Here is an 18,271-nt window from a genome sequence, read left to right as displayed (position 1 = left end):
TTTGGCTCAATGCACAAGCCCTCGGGCCTTTTGGTTTCCAGCAGGTTCGCACACTGAACTTATTATCATTAGTTTAGTACCGTTCAGTGGGTACGCAAAAAAAGTGATGTGCAACATGAAATACATGAAATACAACATAAAATTTAATCGAACCCACTAAAATAACACGTTACAAAGCCGCAACTAGATTCAAAAGGGAGTACTCAGTCTCAGCAAACACGAAGAAAAACACGAAAACCAGTTAGAGTGACAAGCTAAATTTTTAGAAGTAATTACTAAAAAAAAGTTTTCACGTAGTCTTCGCAAATATACGAGGTCGAATATGAACTAATTCATCAGTAGAAATATGTCATTTTCATTGTCAGGATGGATCATAAAGAAAATGTATAATTGAAAAATAAAATATTTTTAATTTGGTTGATGGAACGAATTCATTCGAAATGAAACTTTTATGAACGAGAAATTTATGCTGGACTATTATTTTTTTCAATATATTCTACAGAAAACAGAAGAATTGTATATTATTTTGCAGCGAATTTAATTGGGTAGCGTAGCATTACGAAGTGAAGAAGGAGAAGAGAGGAAGGAGGGGGGGGGGGGGGGCAGGAAAAATCTATTGTTACGCTGTAGCTATTCAAATATTGGTAACAATGGGATAAGATTTCTGTATCTTCGTAAATAGGGTTGAGGGGAAGAGAGATTGCCAGGACGATTATACGAGAATCTCTCGGTTGACCTACTTTCGTCGTTGAACGAGCAGAGGGTGCTTCTCGATTTCGCATTTCTTAGCCTAGCAGGATCCGCTACAAAGTTAATTCTTACCCGCAGGTAACCTGTTTGTTGACAAATTGGAATTAGTTATAATCACGTTCACCTAACGTTCGAGTCTTCCGTCTTGTTGCTGACGAAACTTGTCTTATAACTAAATTCCTCAGTGTCACTTCCTCCGCGCTCGTACGTACGCTGTTTCTGGCGTTCTCGGGTGCTAAACATGTGTCGATATTTACGAAGTTGAGTGTGTTGCTTTTAGAGTTGCGATTACGAAAATTTCGAATCAATAACCTCGCATATTGACGAAGGGAAACGCTGGTGCAAATGGATTTCGAATTTTCTGACGAAATTTTCGGTTTTTTTTCCTCGAAAAACTCTTTATGCAGCTTTTATAAATCGTACTCAACGAAACGTCTCAATTCACAGATTCGACTTGATAGACTTATTCTTCGTGAACAACTAAATTTCTCACATTCTCACGGAATCTTAACCTCGAAAAACGATAACATCGAACGTGTGACTGATGAGAAATGCTATCGGCGCAATGGGAAAAAATTGTTGCCGAATAAAATCCTAACCTGCTCCACTGAAAAACCACCGTCACTGTTCAAGAGTCTCGAAATATTTATCAATCAACGTGTCCCTTTGCCGAGGATTTGTTTGATACCATCAACTAGAGATTTTAAAAGGCGAGCTCCGGCAAAAAGTTGCTTCGAAACGACACACCCCCCGCCATGTACATATTCGTAGAGGTATGTACCGAGCGAGTATATGCGCGTTCGTTCGAACGACACGGCAATCGGCGAGGGTTCCGAAACCTCTCTCGGGAGTTTCTATCTTGTGATTTATACGTATAGTTATGGCGAAGTAAGATTTCCGAAGCTGTCATCGATTTGTTGAGATAAGAAAATTTATGGATTCGTCGATATCGTAGTAGTAACAGGAAGAAGAAGAGGGTGATAAAATTTTGTAAATTCGAACAACTTTTTGTTGCGTGAGAAGAAAGAAAGACAGATCAGTTACGTCCTCTAAATAACCTCGAATTCTAGTAGACTCTGACGAATGGATTCGACTCTTCCGTTTTCTTTGTGAATATAATCGTGATATAATCCGTCGGGAAATATGAGTGATGTACGAATTTAAGGGCGTTTAGGTGGGCATAACTTCAGGAGATTCGCGTGACGACTCAATAAAATGACTAGGGGGCGCAAATCAGGCGATTTTCGTATACGTTATATAGCGCTGTGTACGGTGTATACTTCTGGTGCTCGCTCGCCGCCACTGCCGGTTTAATCATAGAAACAAAGGACGCATATACACGTTCACGAGCTGCAAATGACGTACGCCAGCGTGAGTGTAATTTTACAGATATAAAGTGCAATGACAGTGCAATACAGTTCGAGATTAACGTTCCGTGCTGTTGGCCTTTTATCTAAAAAATACGAGGTTAGGTTGTTCTCTGTTTAAGCGCCGAGTTCTTATAGGTTAGGTTCGCATGAACACCGATGAAATTCTTGTCTGAGAGACAAAAGACACAAATGGGGTGTTATTTCAAGGATACTAGCTTGAAGTTTGAAGGCAATATTCGTATTTGACCTTTGGAATACCGAAGGAATATGTGTGAAATGTCACAAGTCAAATTTTTCTTAGACTCGAGCGCACTTGACTCTGAATAATTGAACAATCGAGGGCTTTGGTCGAAAAAATAGGGTCTGTACGCGGGGGAAGGAAGCAATTATAACATTTAACCTTGGAAATGTCGAGCAATGACATTTACGAAACGAAAATCGTGTGTTCTCCCGAAATAATTATCGATAAAATCTTGACGTTGACGCGCCAGCTTTCTCAGCTAACGGCGGATCGAAAACGCAGTGCGACGAAATTATTGGAAGAATCGTTAATGAAAAAACCAGGAGAAAACACTCGGTTCAGCTTGAAGAAAAAAGGTATGAAAAAAACATTTTGTCGGATTGAAAAAAGTGGAAAAAACATGTCGGAGCGAGGGCCGATCTTCAGTGCTGGGGCGTGTAGAGATCGGGGAGAGGTAAAAGTGGACCGCAACGATTAAGCGGAAGTGGTGGGATATGTTTCCTCTCCTCGGAACCGGAGAATGGGATTTGATGCCGTAAACTCCGAGACGGAGCTTAGAGAGCGAAAGAGAAAATGAAACAAAAAGAGAGAAAGAAAAGAGGGAAATAATCGTCAGAGGAGGAGAAATAGAAGATGGAAAAGGACAGAAAAGTGTTACGATTCTCGTCCGATGTAAAGTACGCAGCGAGGGGCTAACTCTGCCGAGAGCTTTACGTTTTCCGTACTATCTCGATGGAAAAAGAACCGGGAGAGGGAGAAAAAGTGAAAAAAAAAAAAATAATAAATGCTCTGGAGTTGCATAATACGCGTATTTGGGATTAGTGAACTTTACGAACGTTCATTGGCCACTTTTCACGTGCATTGTGCAAAATTATACATTCCCATAAGCGCTATTTCAAGATTTATAAACTTGAATAACCATCGGTCCCAAGGCGAACAAACTTGGACTTCGGACTCTTCGCTTAATCGACAAACTTATTGTTAACTTGTTTTAAAGTATTATGAGCTGGAGTTTAACTCAGTTATTGGTAATTTTGCAGTTTGGTTACTTGCCCGAAAAAACGATGCGAAATTTTCTTCACGAAGCTCTTCGAATCTTCGATCTCTGCCCCACCAAAAGTTTCGAGCAAGCAACGATCACTCGAGAGCCAACGAGGTACTTTCCCTTTGAAAAAACCTTCCGAGTCGATTGGCCCTCCAATTATCTCCGGTCACGCACTGTTACTTCGATGTAGAATTTTCCGGCGAGTTTTATTTTTAATTGAAAAATGTACTCGGGGAAAAAAAAGCGTTGACAAGATGATTGCGAGGGCGTAGGCAACACTCAGCTGAATTTGTGTGACAATTGTACGGATTTAAAATTCCAATCCCTTTTTGCAAATTGAGCACGAGCGCGGGGGTTCAATCGAGGGTTGAAATTCAGTAGAGGTAGTGCACGAGGCTGGATAATGCTGCACTGGAAATTAGCACTCAAATTACTCAATCCAATAGTCATAGTAGTCTGCGAATGATCATTTCGTGCTTTAAATTACATATACACATATTAATTGATACATACATGCATACGTGTTATTGGCTTCGTGGGATTATTACCAGAGGCATTTCGCTATTCGGCAATTATCCTCGAAGCAGTGTTGAGGCCTGAAATTCTGTAGCTGTTAAACACGTGTACGTGTGTAGGATAGAGCGTTGGAATATTATGCAGTTTCGTAAATATTTAGCCGTTGAGGTGTGGTGAAAGTGCTCGTACTGGGAAAGCAATCGTACGCGGGAAGATTGGTTAGATTTAGCATTAGGGTCAGTTTCACAGAGAATGAGGAAAACGAGCAAAGATTCAGGGTCGTGTGGAATATCGGAGGTAATAAAGGGCGAGGTGTGGGGAGGAGGGGAGGGCAGTAGTTTCTCTATTATTCGATCTGCAGTTCTATATACACGAGTTTGGGAGGCCACGCGAGGTTACCTTACACTGGTAAAGGGGTAGTTTGAGCCCTGTGGCAGGTATGCCAGGTATGGTATGCTTTGTGCTCGCACGCTACGGTGAGCATAAATATCCCTCTCACGGGAGAACACATATATGGTCCCAGAACATCCTGGGATAACTCCCTGCACGGTTCAGTTCGTGGGACATGCGTGTGCATTTATATATATAGGAATATGGATGCATAGGTGTATAGTATGTAGGGAATAGGTAAAGCCGCAGCAACTCCAGGTATGTTATCATTTCTTACGGTCTCCAAACACGCCAGCAAATCCTCTCGCTGTCCAATGGTAATTTTCAGGCGTTTTTCCACCCGCTGCCACGAATAACCATTGCCTTCTGCACCTCGGCCCTCTCTCGGCTCGAAATCCATCCACAATCGTTTCGTCGATCGCTGCCTCGCTGGTCTAACTGCTCGTAATGTTTATCCGTCCACGAATTCGTGGATTCGTGGCTTTTTAATGTTTGCTAAGCTTCCATTGAGGCACTGCTAATATTCATTTGTTTAGGGAAGTTTAAATATAATTAATGTCATTCTGGTCTTCGTTTATTTAAGGGGCGTTGGGGAATGGTTTTTTTATGACTCTGCAAATGTTACCAGGGTTTTCATAAAATTTATGACTCTCGGAACAGCCGGAAGGCAAGGAATAAATCCAGTCGAGAAATCTTGGGCGATCTTTGATCCAACTCGGCGGACAATTTTTAGGACGCGACGAATATGCTCGTCGTTTCTCTTCAAATCTCTGTCACGAGAAGTCTCGGTCGGCTTTCCATCCTTGGGGTCTAACTAGTTGTAATGCCCATTTTTGTGATTGCTCGTTCTGACATTTCTTACAGCCATTCTTGTTTTCACGTATTAACGTTCAACCGAAACTCTATCTTGAGTCAAGGATTCCTCACCCAGAACTGTCGCTGTTTCCTTTGTTCAGAAGTGTTAACGCTCCCAAAAACGTTATTTGTGATACAACGTGACAAAACTTGACTCGAACTCGAGCCTGAGAACCTCGTCTATGCGTCTTCATCCTTAGTCATCCCGACCTAGCTATACATGGAGTCACCTCGAAGGAAATTCCCTTAGCTTTGATAAAAAGCCCGCTCTCTCTCTCCTCTCCGTTTAACAAGCTTGAAGTTGAGACCGAGAATTCATTAGTTGTAGTTATTACGAAACTCCACTTGTATTGGCAGTAGAAGCATCAGATCTACTAACGGTAGTCACTTATTAGCAACACATATCCTATTCCGATCTCAAACACGGTGTAAATTTACGCATCAGACGATGAGCATCCAAAACGTTCAAAGGGAGTCTATTGTGGGGAAGTAGTTCACCGGCTTTTCCCGTCCTCCTGCTAACTCTCTCTCCATCTCTTTCATGTACGTTTGATTAGATGCATCGGTGCGATAAGAGCGCTGCTACAACTCGCGAATGTACTTCCTCTAGTTGGACTCCGGAACAGCAACTACTTCATTCGTATGTACAATTTGAGACGTACCTCGAGCAACTTGTTAAACTGCATAGTCAGCGGCTGTCGGATACCCAGCAGCAATTTGTCTTGCGGTTAAGTTTATATCACATTCGGTGTTTCAGTTAACGGCACAAGCCCATTAATACGAAGTTTATCTTCGCATTACGTCTTTTATCATAGCTGTGCTATTGCTCTTAACTGCGAATATGACGCTCACAAGTTTATCACTGTTCACGGGGACACTAATTCCATTAACTAGGAAAACAAATCCGATTATTTTTCTTCGGTTCAATGGATATTCGAAATTTTCGCGAAGTTCAATCGACATCCGCTAGAGGGCGAGGCGCCGTAAGTTTCTCGCAAGCACAGTGCCGAGCCTGGCGGTATAAATAGCGTGCGACGGTCATTGGGGTTATTGTGTCTTTCACTTAAGAACATGGATCAGATGGTATGTTGCAACCGTGAGTGCGAAAGAGAGCTGTCAATTTTGGAAGTGACATTTTTCTACACCGTTCGCTCGATCGAAATCATAAGAATGTCAACCTTTTTGCCATCGCCCTCCACGGGCTGAGAGAACCTTTTTTAATCTGCGTCAAAGAATTTCGATATCGAAAATTCCAAGTGAGGTTAGGTCCATACCTCTTAAGGATATTTGGTACAGGCTTACAACGTTGCCATGCTAAACCATGCTAAAAACATAAAAAATTTTTAAATGATGAGAATTTTATAAAATTCGGTGAACACATTATTTAGTGCCAAATTTGACGATACAAATTTTTTAAGATTTTTCTTCTGTACAGTTATCGAGTATTTGATCACTGAAGTTCACGTGTATAAGCATAGCGTTTCCATATATTCCGGGCATAAGGAATCTGCCTCAATGCGTAATTACTCGATAACTAAGCAGAAGAAAATTTTGAAAAAAATTGTGTTTTCGCACTTGATGTTGAAGAACATTATCACCAAATTCGATCAATTTCTAATTATTTAGACTTTTGTACCATACATCGTTAATTGCTAAAAGTTTTATCTCCTTTGGCGTACTGCGAAGTGGTAAAGACATTTGCCCAGAATAATGCAGATGGAGAGATCGAACCCGTTGGACGATTTTCCTATCTAAAGGCCAGACGAGATTTTGTCTCTATTTTTTCCTCAAAACAATTTGTTCACATCTTTTATATTGGCATTGATGTATTATTCGGATTTCTACGACTTATTTGGATTAATTTTAATTATTCATTCAGTTATTCAAATTCATTTGTTGAGATTTATTGGACAACGAGTCATTGCATTTTCGCGCACGTTTGGGCTTTCATTCTTGAAAAATTTCACTCATTGTTGGGAACTTTTGTACCCACAATGAACAACGTGAACTTTCATTCCTTTTATTCGTCATTCAGCCACCCCCCTTTCATTCTTTTACCATCTATATGAGATCCTTCAAAAAGGAAATTTATTAAAGTGAAAAGATGGTTGTTTTCTGGAGCACAGGGCAGAGCTCAGCTGTTTTAAAACTTGATAAAATTACTGAAAACTCGTGGTCTTTGGCGAGAATTCCTCGCAACCTCGAGGTCCGACCTCAGGCATTCTCGCTGGCTGGAAATCTTGCCCGCTGGTAAGATATCTTGAACGCCTTTGGCGGTGAATCTTGCGGATAGCGTTTACGATATGAGCGGGCTCTTCCACTTGCGGTTCCTATCTGTCGTCATCGTCGAGGCACTCATCATCATATTGTCAAAGGCATAACTGCTTTGCCTCTTCGAATCTTGCTAATTACAAATTAATTACATGCATTTTACTCGGCGAAGATAACGCCATAGTATCCCTACGATGAGGTTCGATATTAAGGAAAATGTTTGAGCATTTTAATGAACATTATTTATGACTATCGCTAGTAATTAATTCTTCCACTTCACAAAGATGGAGCATTGGACAGAAAATGTACAAACTCATCGTGTTTACAATGTAAGCGATAAACATTAGTTCGGCGTCTGTTATCTTCAACCTCCTGACTTCGTTTTATCGCGCTCAGTAAAAAAAAAGAAATTTCACGTATGAGGCTTTGCTGTACTGTGACATTGACGCATCGTTGGCAAGATTGTGTTTTCCATTTTCACTTTTTTCCTCTCGGTATATTCGTGAATTAAATATTCGCCGTGTGGATGTAAATTTGACAGTGTATCGTCGGGAATGGTTACATCTCAGCTCTACGGAATCGATGAAATCCTTCATCGACCTTTTTCTCACAGCTGAGACCGCCCTTTTGGTTTCTTGTCCAAGGGGAACCAGCATCAAAGTCAAAGTATTCGGGGTCCATTGAAACTGGAGATTGATGGCTTCGAGAGATTTTTTCATATCTCGCTATCTAGAAATTAGTTTTCGAGAATTTGGCTTCAGGGAAACCACAACACGGGTTTTCCCGAGGACAGAAAAAGCTGGAAACGAGAGCAGTCTGCAAAATAGCCAACTTTGAAAAAATGAGGCAGCAATCATTTATTTTTTGTGGCTTTGATGAATGAATGTTTAATTGCAGTTTGGGGTTGAAGCATTACAAAATTGTTCGTAAAAGTAATATTTCGAGAGCACAACATCCGAATCCAAGGGTCGAAATATCCTCGGCTTCCGCTCGTGCTGAATAAACATTGAGCGTAGTTCAGTTGAAAATCACGATCGTGTACTCGTGCAAAAACTATCACGTTACCTATGTAAACGGATATGATGCCAGCCTCGAATTTTCGAGAGGCAGCGAATCGCGTTCATTTTCCCACTGAAATGAATAACCGCTCGGTACATGCAAAATCCGTAATACGTTGACCTGCGGTATCTTTCGAAAGGCTGTAAAATGAACTTGATATCGCCGCAACCGTTCGAGAGCTCTGCTTGCAAAGAGTTTAGGGCATTTGACTGCGCTATTGCGGTATCCGTAAACGCCTTTATCCTGAGGCGCTCCCGCAATTTTATAGATTTTTAAAAAATCGGGTTATTTTTTGCATTCATTTCTCCTCGGTTTTCCACTGGCTGCAATATTTTGTAGCGTTTGCAGAGATTGTGCTCCGATGAACTGTGTTTTGACGGATTGTATTTTCGACGATTTCTACAAAAAATCATGGCACAGGGCCATTGTTAGAGAAAATTGAATGGAATGACGACAGATTACGATCCAAATCGATGGATAATTAGAAAGTAACAAAGCCGAATTCGTTAGATAAAGAACGAAGAAGATAGCCGATTGTTCGACGTGATTAAAAAAACCTATGAACGAATAGTTCCGGGAAAAATTTAGATATTTGTGTTCTCAATGGATAGGAATGAAATTGGTTTGTTTAACCCTCTCGGACCGTATGTTGCTTCTACGCAACACGCGCTTCCAGGCCCAATAAAACTGCATCGGTCAGTAAGGTCGGGGTTCTAACTGCCTATTTCCATGAAGCAAGGTTAGATTGCACCTTAGATACTCCTAAACCAAGAGATAAACTGCTTTAACTCATCGAAATATCAATATGAAGTCGGCGTTTCATGTTGAGTTGGCGTTGTGTGAAAAGGTGCTTTAGTTATCGCAAAAGAAAAGTGGGTATACATTTTTTTTCGTACTCCAAACGTTATTTCCTTTCAAAGGGAAGCTAATATGATGTATTTAAGGTATTCGGTGCTAGATTCATTCGTAAATTTTCCTGATTTTGCTCCCCAAGAACCTGGTGCTGCGCGCAGCGAACATTCCAAAATTCATATTTCCCAACAAAAAAGCCGAAATGTCACAATGGATTCGGTAACTAGAAAGTATTTTGAGATAAAATTATGAAGGGAATCATTTTCCGTCAACGCGAAATAGGTCTCGGTCTGAGACGGTTAAGGTAGGAGTCGCACGACAATCGATATTAGACGAACTCGTGATTTTTAAATTATATCATTTTTACGTGATAAACTTTCATATGGCTAAAGGATTTAATAGGTTACCGAAGATTATATTAAGAAATACGATCAAAAGTAGAAATATAGCACGGCATCGTATGAGAAACCCATCCCGCCAGCACTGCGATTGCAGAATTCATTTCCTCATCGATTAGATATAGTTCATGTTAAAATTGCTCCTCATAGATTATATTATAAAGATTCTAATGTGACCATAAAAATATAGGGCCATCGACTAATTTGAAGAGAATTTTTAAAATAATCTCGATGAAAACTCAGAAAATGGCAGGAGATCGACTGCTATGAAGTGGCTCGATATACTTGGCAACGTTAAGAATGTATACATATATATATACTTTACGTGATAGCCGGCGAGTTTGGAGGCTATGATATTTTTCGACTGTCAGGTGAGAAGAGAACCGATATATATATATATGTATATATTGAAAAACCGGGTCAAATAAGCAATCATAAGATATTTTTAATCATAAATTATTAAATATGATCTTGTATAAATTTATACGAATCCAGTTTAAATTGCCCCAAGATTTATTCAATACAGAAAACCTTTCTTATAACCTATTTTATTTCGACGATTAATAAATAGTCATTTGACCATAGAGTCGCGCGACTCTTGCCTTAAAATCCATTTTTGTTTCGAGACCTTTCAAGCTTGAAAATGTAAATGTTGGGATTTTTTTGTTTCGGAAAAATTCTCGATCGCGATGTTTAGAATTGCTCCGTTACGTTATCACACGAGCAGCGAGCATGCTTGTGTGCTCTTATTGAACCATAGGCACGGTGGATTGATGGTATTGACGAAAAAAACCAGTGTCAAAATTGCTTTCGTCGGCGGTGAAAAAAGCTTTATTTTCTGCACTAACCTGTCAATTCATCTTGTCAAGAGGTGAAAGGGCCTCCGCTGTGTGAGAGGAGCTCGAGTGCAAAACGAGCTATCGACCAGTGTACCTCTCTCCGGTCTGGCATGTAATCAAGCGTCAATGTGGTGCAGAAGGGGCGCCGTATGAGTTTTGTTGCTTTTTTTTTTCAGGGGATCCTCCCTCGAAGGGTTATAAAAATTCTAGTAGCTTTGTATGACAATCAAAACGGTGCGCGTGTCGTAAAACCGATTCAGTCTCAAAGGAATTCCGTACACAATGCTGTGTTATGGAATATGTGGGAATATGAAATATTTCACATTCACTCGATTTGTTTAATCGAGTTTCCTTGAATCCTAGTATTTTTTTTATCACTTATTATTTATGTGACATCATTTTTTATCACGCTCAAACATTTTTTTTTTTATTTTTCAATATATTTGTAGGTCGAATACTTTTTTTGCGATCTTTGGTAAAGACTTAATAGAATTAACTTTTATGGTAACGAAAAAGTCATTCGAACAGTGAAATTATCAAAGAAAACTGAGCATCGCAACGATCCATCAGCTTATTTTGTCTTTATTTATTTATTTTTTTCACTTTATTTTGACTTCCTTCGTAAAGAGATGGTTACACTGGGCATTAACGAGATTGATGAAAAAATTGATTAGACTTCGAGCAAATTGTCGTCAATTTGCCAATCATCTGTCACTGCTCGAACGATTATCATGTGCAATTTCTTGAATGCTCGCGCATCCGATTGTACAGTCTGGCATGAAAACCCTGTGGAAAAGCAGTAAGATGTTCCTCAACAAATGATAATTTGTCTCTCGATCGTAGCTTTCAAAAACTGCAATAATTTTGCGACTGAGTGCATGCAGTGTTCATTTTTTCTCATTCATAATTTAATCGAACACAGCCCTCCAATATATGGAATTGATCAGTGTTAGGTTGCGGGAAACTCATTGCTGCATGCAAGGAAAAAAGAAGAGAGGATAGTGATCGAAGATACTACAATTATCGGAATTTGAGTGAGTCATTAAAAAGTTTCAGGTTTTTAAATCACAAGCAGAGAATGAATTGTAAATTGGAATTTATTGGAAACTAATTGAAATTCACAAACTCTGAGTTCTCTGCAGAAGTACACACAGTTCAGCCGTCATTCGTGCGAGCATTTTTTTTTAACCGACTATTTTTACTGCGCAGTCGGGGATTCTTCATTTTCCGAAATTTCACCGTAGCAATTTCTCCAAAATAAACAGAATTACAAGCTTACGTACCTGCGAAGGAATTCAGATATCACTTTTCGTCTTGCGTGAATTCCGGACGACCCCCACCCCTCTCAAACTTATCCATCATTCACTCAGTAATATCTCTTGCTGGCAGTTCAATAATCTACAGTTTTCACTTAGTCGCGTTGAACATTCTGTCCAGGCAACACGCGCAGTCGGGCTCATTAGTCGCTTAATTTCTTCTCTAAGTGCTTGTGCAGTACAATGCCTGATGGCGAGAGAACGAAAAATGGAAAATACACGAACCCAGAGGGTTCGAAAACTTGGGAATATCTCTCCATTTTCACCTGTAATTATCAATTATTATTTTTTACATTTTGAGTGAACTCTGTCACTAGGTCCGTGAAGATTAATCAATAAATTGCTTGATTTGACGAAACAGTTTGAACAACTTGTGCCCAAACAGGTCAATTTGTTGTGTAAACAGGAATTTTAAGCTTCGCAATGAACAAAGTTATTTCGCGTAAAACGCATTCAGTAACTGCTATGACATCGTGTCTAATTGGCCCTCGGATGAATACGCTGTTCGCTGAAGTATTTGATCTCTACATTTAGCACGCCTGTGACCGGCTGCTTTTCCTGCTCACAATTTATTCTTCTGTTCTTCAAATGTATTCGCATTTCGGACGATGTTGCCACGTTTTTGTTGATAAACAAATAATATTTTCGTATTTCTTTATATCAGTGAAACTTGGGTTTTACTTTTGGTATTGGCGAAGAGCCAGGAATTTGTCAGAGCGCGTTAAAACTGAATTAATTAATCGAATGAGCAAATAAACTGATTCGGCATGTTATCGGAGCCTATTAATTTTTGTGATCAGGCACAATGTTTTCGTTCAGTATTGGAACTACGATAGGCTGGGTCTCGCCAACAATAGTCAAATTGTTAGAACCTGATTCTCCAATTCCGTTCACTCCTGATGACATTTCGACGATGGTAGCAGCGAGTGCAGTTGGTCACGTTATTTCGCCACCGCTGAATCACTTTTTTGTCGATCGTATTGGTCGTCGCAATACCTTATTGTTGAGTGGACTCCCGGTAATCATCAGTTCTGCCATGATAATGGTGGCACGACACATTTGGGTAAGAATAGTTCTATCAATTCATATTTCGTGGTGATATAATCGTCGTGATTTATCATGTCAAATAAATACTCCAGAGACATTGTCGAGAGATAAATTCTATCTTTTGAGATGTTTGTGATACAAACAAATTGAATAATCACACGAATAAAGCGCGGTACGAAAAACATAAGTCGTTGACAGAAGAGCGTGAGCTTAATACGTGAGCGGAAAAACCCAGAATTTTTTTTCACAATGGCGGTACAATTCCTCACCGTGCTGATAATTTTTTGTTTGTAGCACAAAAATAATTTCACTGGCATATAAATATCTTTTTATCCTCATCAATGGTGATTCCGATTCTATTATTAGGCTTCAATCATTTATCTAATTCGTCACTAAATCTTATCTTTCATTTCCACATAGTCAGACTAGTAAATCGATAACGCGAAGAAATCGATTATGACAAGTTTTGATATTATTGAAAAAAGGTATTAAGGGAGGTCATCTGGTACCGAATTACTCAAAATCATTACATACAACATTTACAAACATTTACATACTCAAAACGTGGCAGAAATATTAAAAAAAAAAAACAAGTTTTTATTAATTACATCAACATTTTCTCACCCGTTCTTCATATTTTATTGCAAATCCCTAGCGTGAGTTGCGTGCATCGGAAAGCGTAGTCTCCGCTTTCAAAAAGCGCGCAGCTGCAACGTTGCCTTTATGAAAGTAACGCATATGGGTTAACCTCCCAACAGTCACCATTTTTCGAGAAAAAAAATCATTAATTGCGAAAGTATCGAATGGATTCTACATTTTACGAAGCTGTAAACATATTCTTCAGATATCTTTCTATCACTTCTGGAAGTTTCTGCAACAACTGTTTGTCAAGGTGTCGTAAAGTCCGTGTGAATTTGGAGAATCCGCTTCAATTTTTTTCTCACGAACAAAGTACCCTCGGGCCTTGAAATTTTGAGAGGACATTTTTTTCACTACTCATTACTGTATTGAAATTAAAAAATCGAAATCTCTTCGTTAATTCGATCACCAGATGAGCTGCCTTTAATTCCATACATATAGAAAAGACTAAATTTCCGAAGAATAACGCTTGCATCGAGCCATGCCTTGATCCGTGGAGCTTCTAGTTTTGTAAGAAGTTACGGTGTCGAGGAAATAAATGATTCAAAATTTTTTATCCAGGTTATTCACGTCGCCCGTATCTTGGTTGGATTCTCGCTGGGCATGTGTCTGTGCGTGTCTCCGATGTACATGGGGGAAGTGGCATCGATACGTACAAGGGGTTTGGCCGGAGCTTCGATTGGAGTGATGATAAATTTGGGGATCCTGTTCACCTACGTAGTTTGTCCTTATTTGTCGATCGCCAGCGTTGGAGGATTGTTGATGATAATCGCACTGGGCTTCGTGTTCGCGTTTTGGTTCATGCCGGAGAGTCCTCATTATCTTGCAATGGTTGGTAGAATCGAGGAGGCCGAAGCGGTCCTGGAGAAGTTACGGGGTCGGATGGACGTCAGCGAGGAGCTCAAAGTCCTCAAAGATGCGGTGCCAAAGTCAGCAGGGGAGAGGAGCTCCGAAAAGGGGAGACAAAACCGTGCGAGCTGGAGAGACGTTTTCACCGGCCGAGGAAATCGGCGAGCATTATTGATAGCTTTCCTTTTCCTACTGCCCCAACACTTTGGTGGCTACTTCCTGGTGCTCGCTTACAACGAACTGATATTCAAGAATGCCGGCATGGCAATACCGAGTCATTGGGCGACCATAGCTGTGGGCATCTCTCAATTATTATCCGCTGTAATATCAGGGCTCCTGGTTGACAAATTGGGGCGTCGGCCTTTGATACTGGGCGCTGGACTGACGGCTGGATTGTGTAATGCCGTCATGGGTGGTTACCTCTTCGCTCAAGAGTACGTCGGTGTGGATGTTGAGCCATACTCGGTTCTCTTCCTCCTGGCAGTTTTGGTACAGGTATTTTTCTTCAACTTTGGCCTCCTCAGCATCCACCTGGTCATCATGGCGGAAGTCTTCAACACGGAAGTGAAAGGCGTAGCGATGTCGATCGTGGGCGTTTGTAGCGCGGTGTTCGGCATCATATCGAGCAAATTCTACATCACAATCGCCGTGACATGGGCAGTCGGTCATTCCGTGCCCTTTCTGGCGTTCGCTTTCGTCGTCTGGGTATCGACGATCCTTTTGGTAATGATCACCCCGGAGACGAAGGGCCGATCGTTCGTGCAGATTCAATTGGATCTGAATAGGTGATCGAGGCGTCTTCGGCGCAACGGGACTGTTTCCTGCTCCGTCTGAATGTCGTTTAGTTTCATTAAATAATAACTAAAATAGAAGAACACAGAAGAGTTTTTTCGAAGCTCCAAACCGTAGATTTGCGGTCTTCCGCTCACTTCGATTAATTCCACTCGTTTAAAAATGCCTCCCAGCTTGCTTTTCGATTCGACTTGACTCCCAGGCAACAGAGGCCGCATCCGGAGGTAGAGCTGAGCGAATAAAAAACGTCGATGCACCGTGGCACGTCGAGACAAAGTTATCTTTGAGTAGAACGAAAGTCGCGGCCGCTCGTCCGCAGTCCAGGGGGAAGCCTCGGGATTTTAAAATCACTATTCAGTCTTACGAAAATTGCTATTGGCAGAGCCATTAGAAGCTGGAATTAGTTTTCGCGAGTGCGGAGATATCCTGGCCGTCCGTGTATAAGCTTTCGTGGTGACTTCCCTCTCTCAATCTCTCTTTCTCGCTTTTTTGTTTTATAACCTCCGTAGGATCCTGATATCCGTGCTCCGGGAGTACTCACTTTGGCTCGCTGCCTCAGCCACACCGTTCGCCACGGCTCACTTATCTTACTTTATACCTGAGATTAATAGCCCCTCTCTTCCAACTGCATCGGACCACTATGCACTTTTTTCACCCCTCAGCCCCTATTCCCCCGCTCTTTTCCCTTCGCTTTCCCTTTCTCCCAGCTCTCATATATTCGCTCCAGGAACAGAGCGGACTTTTGTTTCGCCAAAAGTTTCTTTTAGTTTTCTCGTTTCAGGAGACTCGTGGAGATTGTTTCGCTGCGATATTGGGAATACATCGTAAATTCACAGGCTCTAATATTTTATTGCCTCCCCTCCCGCCCCTTAATCAATGTACGTCTATATGTATATAGACTATTTTCTTGTTGTATCGTTATATTTTTTCTTCTCCAATCGTCTTGGACTTTGAGATTGGAAAAGCGGCTTTACCCCCAGAAAAGTAATTACGATAATTGGCTTGCCAAGCGTTTTCACTTTTCCTCTTATTTCATGTCGTTGAGGAACAATTACAACGAGAATATTGTTAAAAATATTTGTTCTATGTTTTATTGATTTTGGAAATAAAAACATTTTTGATTATCTACTCGCAAGCATTTTATTGGAGTTTTAGACTCTGCGATTCGTTTGATCGGCGATATTTGTAATTCGTGATACCGGAAACTGAGAGGAACGAAATAGGGGATGCTTGCAACACGATCTAACGGGGGCTTCGAAGCAATTAGTGCTTCGCATCGGTCCAATAATGAATAGTAATAAGAGAAAACAAAGAGAGCCGAATATAACACGATTAAACTGTCATTATGAAGACAATACCTCGGAGGTTTGTCTCATTAAGAATGACAATAGTATGTCAAAGGGTAAAACGTTTGTTTGATTTTCCGAATGTTAAACAGTCGATCCAGTTAAGTGCAGGATGGCGTGAGTTTCAAGGGTGTCAGGAAACGTGTGTCAAACTGCAATTGGGAGCTTTGATTCGTGTGTACATCCGAGGATGTTGCAGGGGTCAGAGGGCTACGAGGTGGAATGTTGTCTTAGCTTGAGTTTCCTCAATCGAATGCTTGTTAATTACCCTTAAGGGTGAGCCTTGTTACATAGTTACAGTTGAGATGCCTCAAGGGTGGCTCCGTACTCATTGTAAAAGCTTCGGAGAACGTGCTTTCTTGCATTCTATCCGCACTTGTCGAAACATTCGAAATTATTTCGTCTCGAAATGAAATGTTTAAAAAGCTATTAATCAACGGAGGTTCAGTAGTTCAGGGTCTTCTCCGGCAGACGAAGGGACTGCAAGGACGCGCGACGAGCTTGTTTTCCTTTTTTTATTTTAGGAAACTTTATTACGCAGGAAAGCCGTCTCCTCGCGGTGGCTCTATCAGTTTTTCAATAGCTTTGAATTAACTTAACGATTATGGTGCTTCCAGGGGCGAGGAGGAGACACGGATGAAGGGCCAGCCATTGATGGGGAGTCTACTGTTCGTCGTAATTTCGAAAGGACCGCAAATCGACGTAGACTCGGACAGTTTGCTCCTCCTGCACCATTGTCATTGGTTAGGTCATGTTGTCAAAGACGTTCGACATGCTGAGGCGATACAACGTGAACAAACACAGATATGGTTCGTGCCAAATCACCAGGTCTTACCTCGTTGGGGATGCAGCCTCAGTGGGGCATGTGCCTCCACGTGTGCTTACATCAGGCCACTAAACTATTTGTCTTCTGGTATATTGAAAGCGCCCAGCGACACAATTCTCGAAAGCAATGAAGCTACAGGCGCGCTTTTTCAATAATTTATTGGCGTAAGCGCTTGAGATTTTTGAGTCTTCGTCAAACATTTTCTTCTCTTCGTTTTCACGGTACTAATTATGACTGCGACTTGCGAGTATTTATAATAGTGGCAGTGCTCGTGCTGGCTTCATTTTACAATTCTTGGCGCCGAGTCGCTGCCGCGGATCTACATCTCTAAGTCCTCTGATGAAATTTTCACGTTACGTTTGTAAATATTTGTGTTGCTCGTATTTTTCCAGGTTATCTTCGACTCAAACACGGAGAGGGCACGAAGAAATGCTTTTCCACTTCAGTGCTCACACCTTTCGGTGGCTTAGTTACTCGCTGCAACGAATGGCCCCGATATCATTTAGGTTTATCATAGAAAAGTGTTAGAGCCCTGTGACAACAATCACAGCGGGGATCGCTACTGTGTCTTCGAGTATTCCCTTTTTCTCGACTTAAAATATGGTCCAAATTGGAACATTGATGGAGGGGAGACCGGGGCATCTAAGGAAATACCGTCGTCCCCAGAAGTTTGAAAAGCTTCATCCATGTCTTGATCTCAAACATCAAGAAACGTACTGAAATTCTTGCAATTTTGAAAGAAAAACAAAAATAAATAAATTCTTGGTGCACAATGGGGCGTTTCTCGAGAATTGGTAAATTTTTGTTTTTATTCTGCCATTTTAATTCAATGCGTTTTAACTGCGTCTCTTGAAAAGCAGTCGCAGAATA

The 18,271-nt window shown here is 40.9% G+C and overlaps 1 protein-coding gene across 2 annotated transcripts; it reads left to right on the top strand.

Annotated features, from left to right (window-relative positions):
- Positions 1-968: 968 nt before the first annotated feature.
- Positions 969-16,357, top strand: LOC122412313 (facilitated trehalose transporter Tret1-2 homolog). 2 transcript variants are annotated; one of them, XM_043421781.1, is made up of 3 exons: positions 969-1,523; positions 12,703-12,965; positions 14,150-16,357. In XM_043421781.1, the coding sequence occupies exons 2-3, from the start codon at positions 12,708-12,710 to the stop codon at positions 15,224-15,226; spliced, it is 1,335 nt and encodes a 444-aa protein (XP_043277716.1). In that variant the 5' UTR covers positions 969-1,523; positions 12,703-12,707; the 3' UTR covers positions 15,227-16,357. The 2 variants fall into 2 exon arrangements, with proteins under 2 accessions (XP_043277716.1, XP_043277715.1); XM_043421780.1 differs by lacking the exon at positions 969-1,523 and adding an exon at positions 12,015-12,170.
- The last annotated feature ends 1,914 nt before the right edge of the window (positions 16,358-18,271 follow it).

Source organism: Venturia canescens, chromosome 6 (genome assembly GCF_019457755.1).
Source record: "Venturia canescens isolate UGA chromosome 6, ASM1945775v1, whole genome shotgun sequence".
Classification (NCBI taxonomy): domain Eukaryota; kingdom Metazoa; phylum Arthropoda; class Insecta; order Hymenoptera; family Ichneumonidae; genus Venturia; species Venturia canescens.
This window is presented reverse-complemented; position numbering and strand designations above follow the sequence as displayed.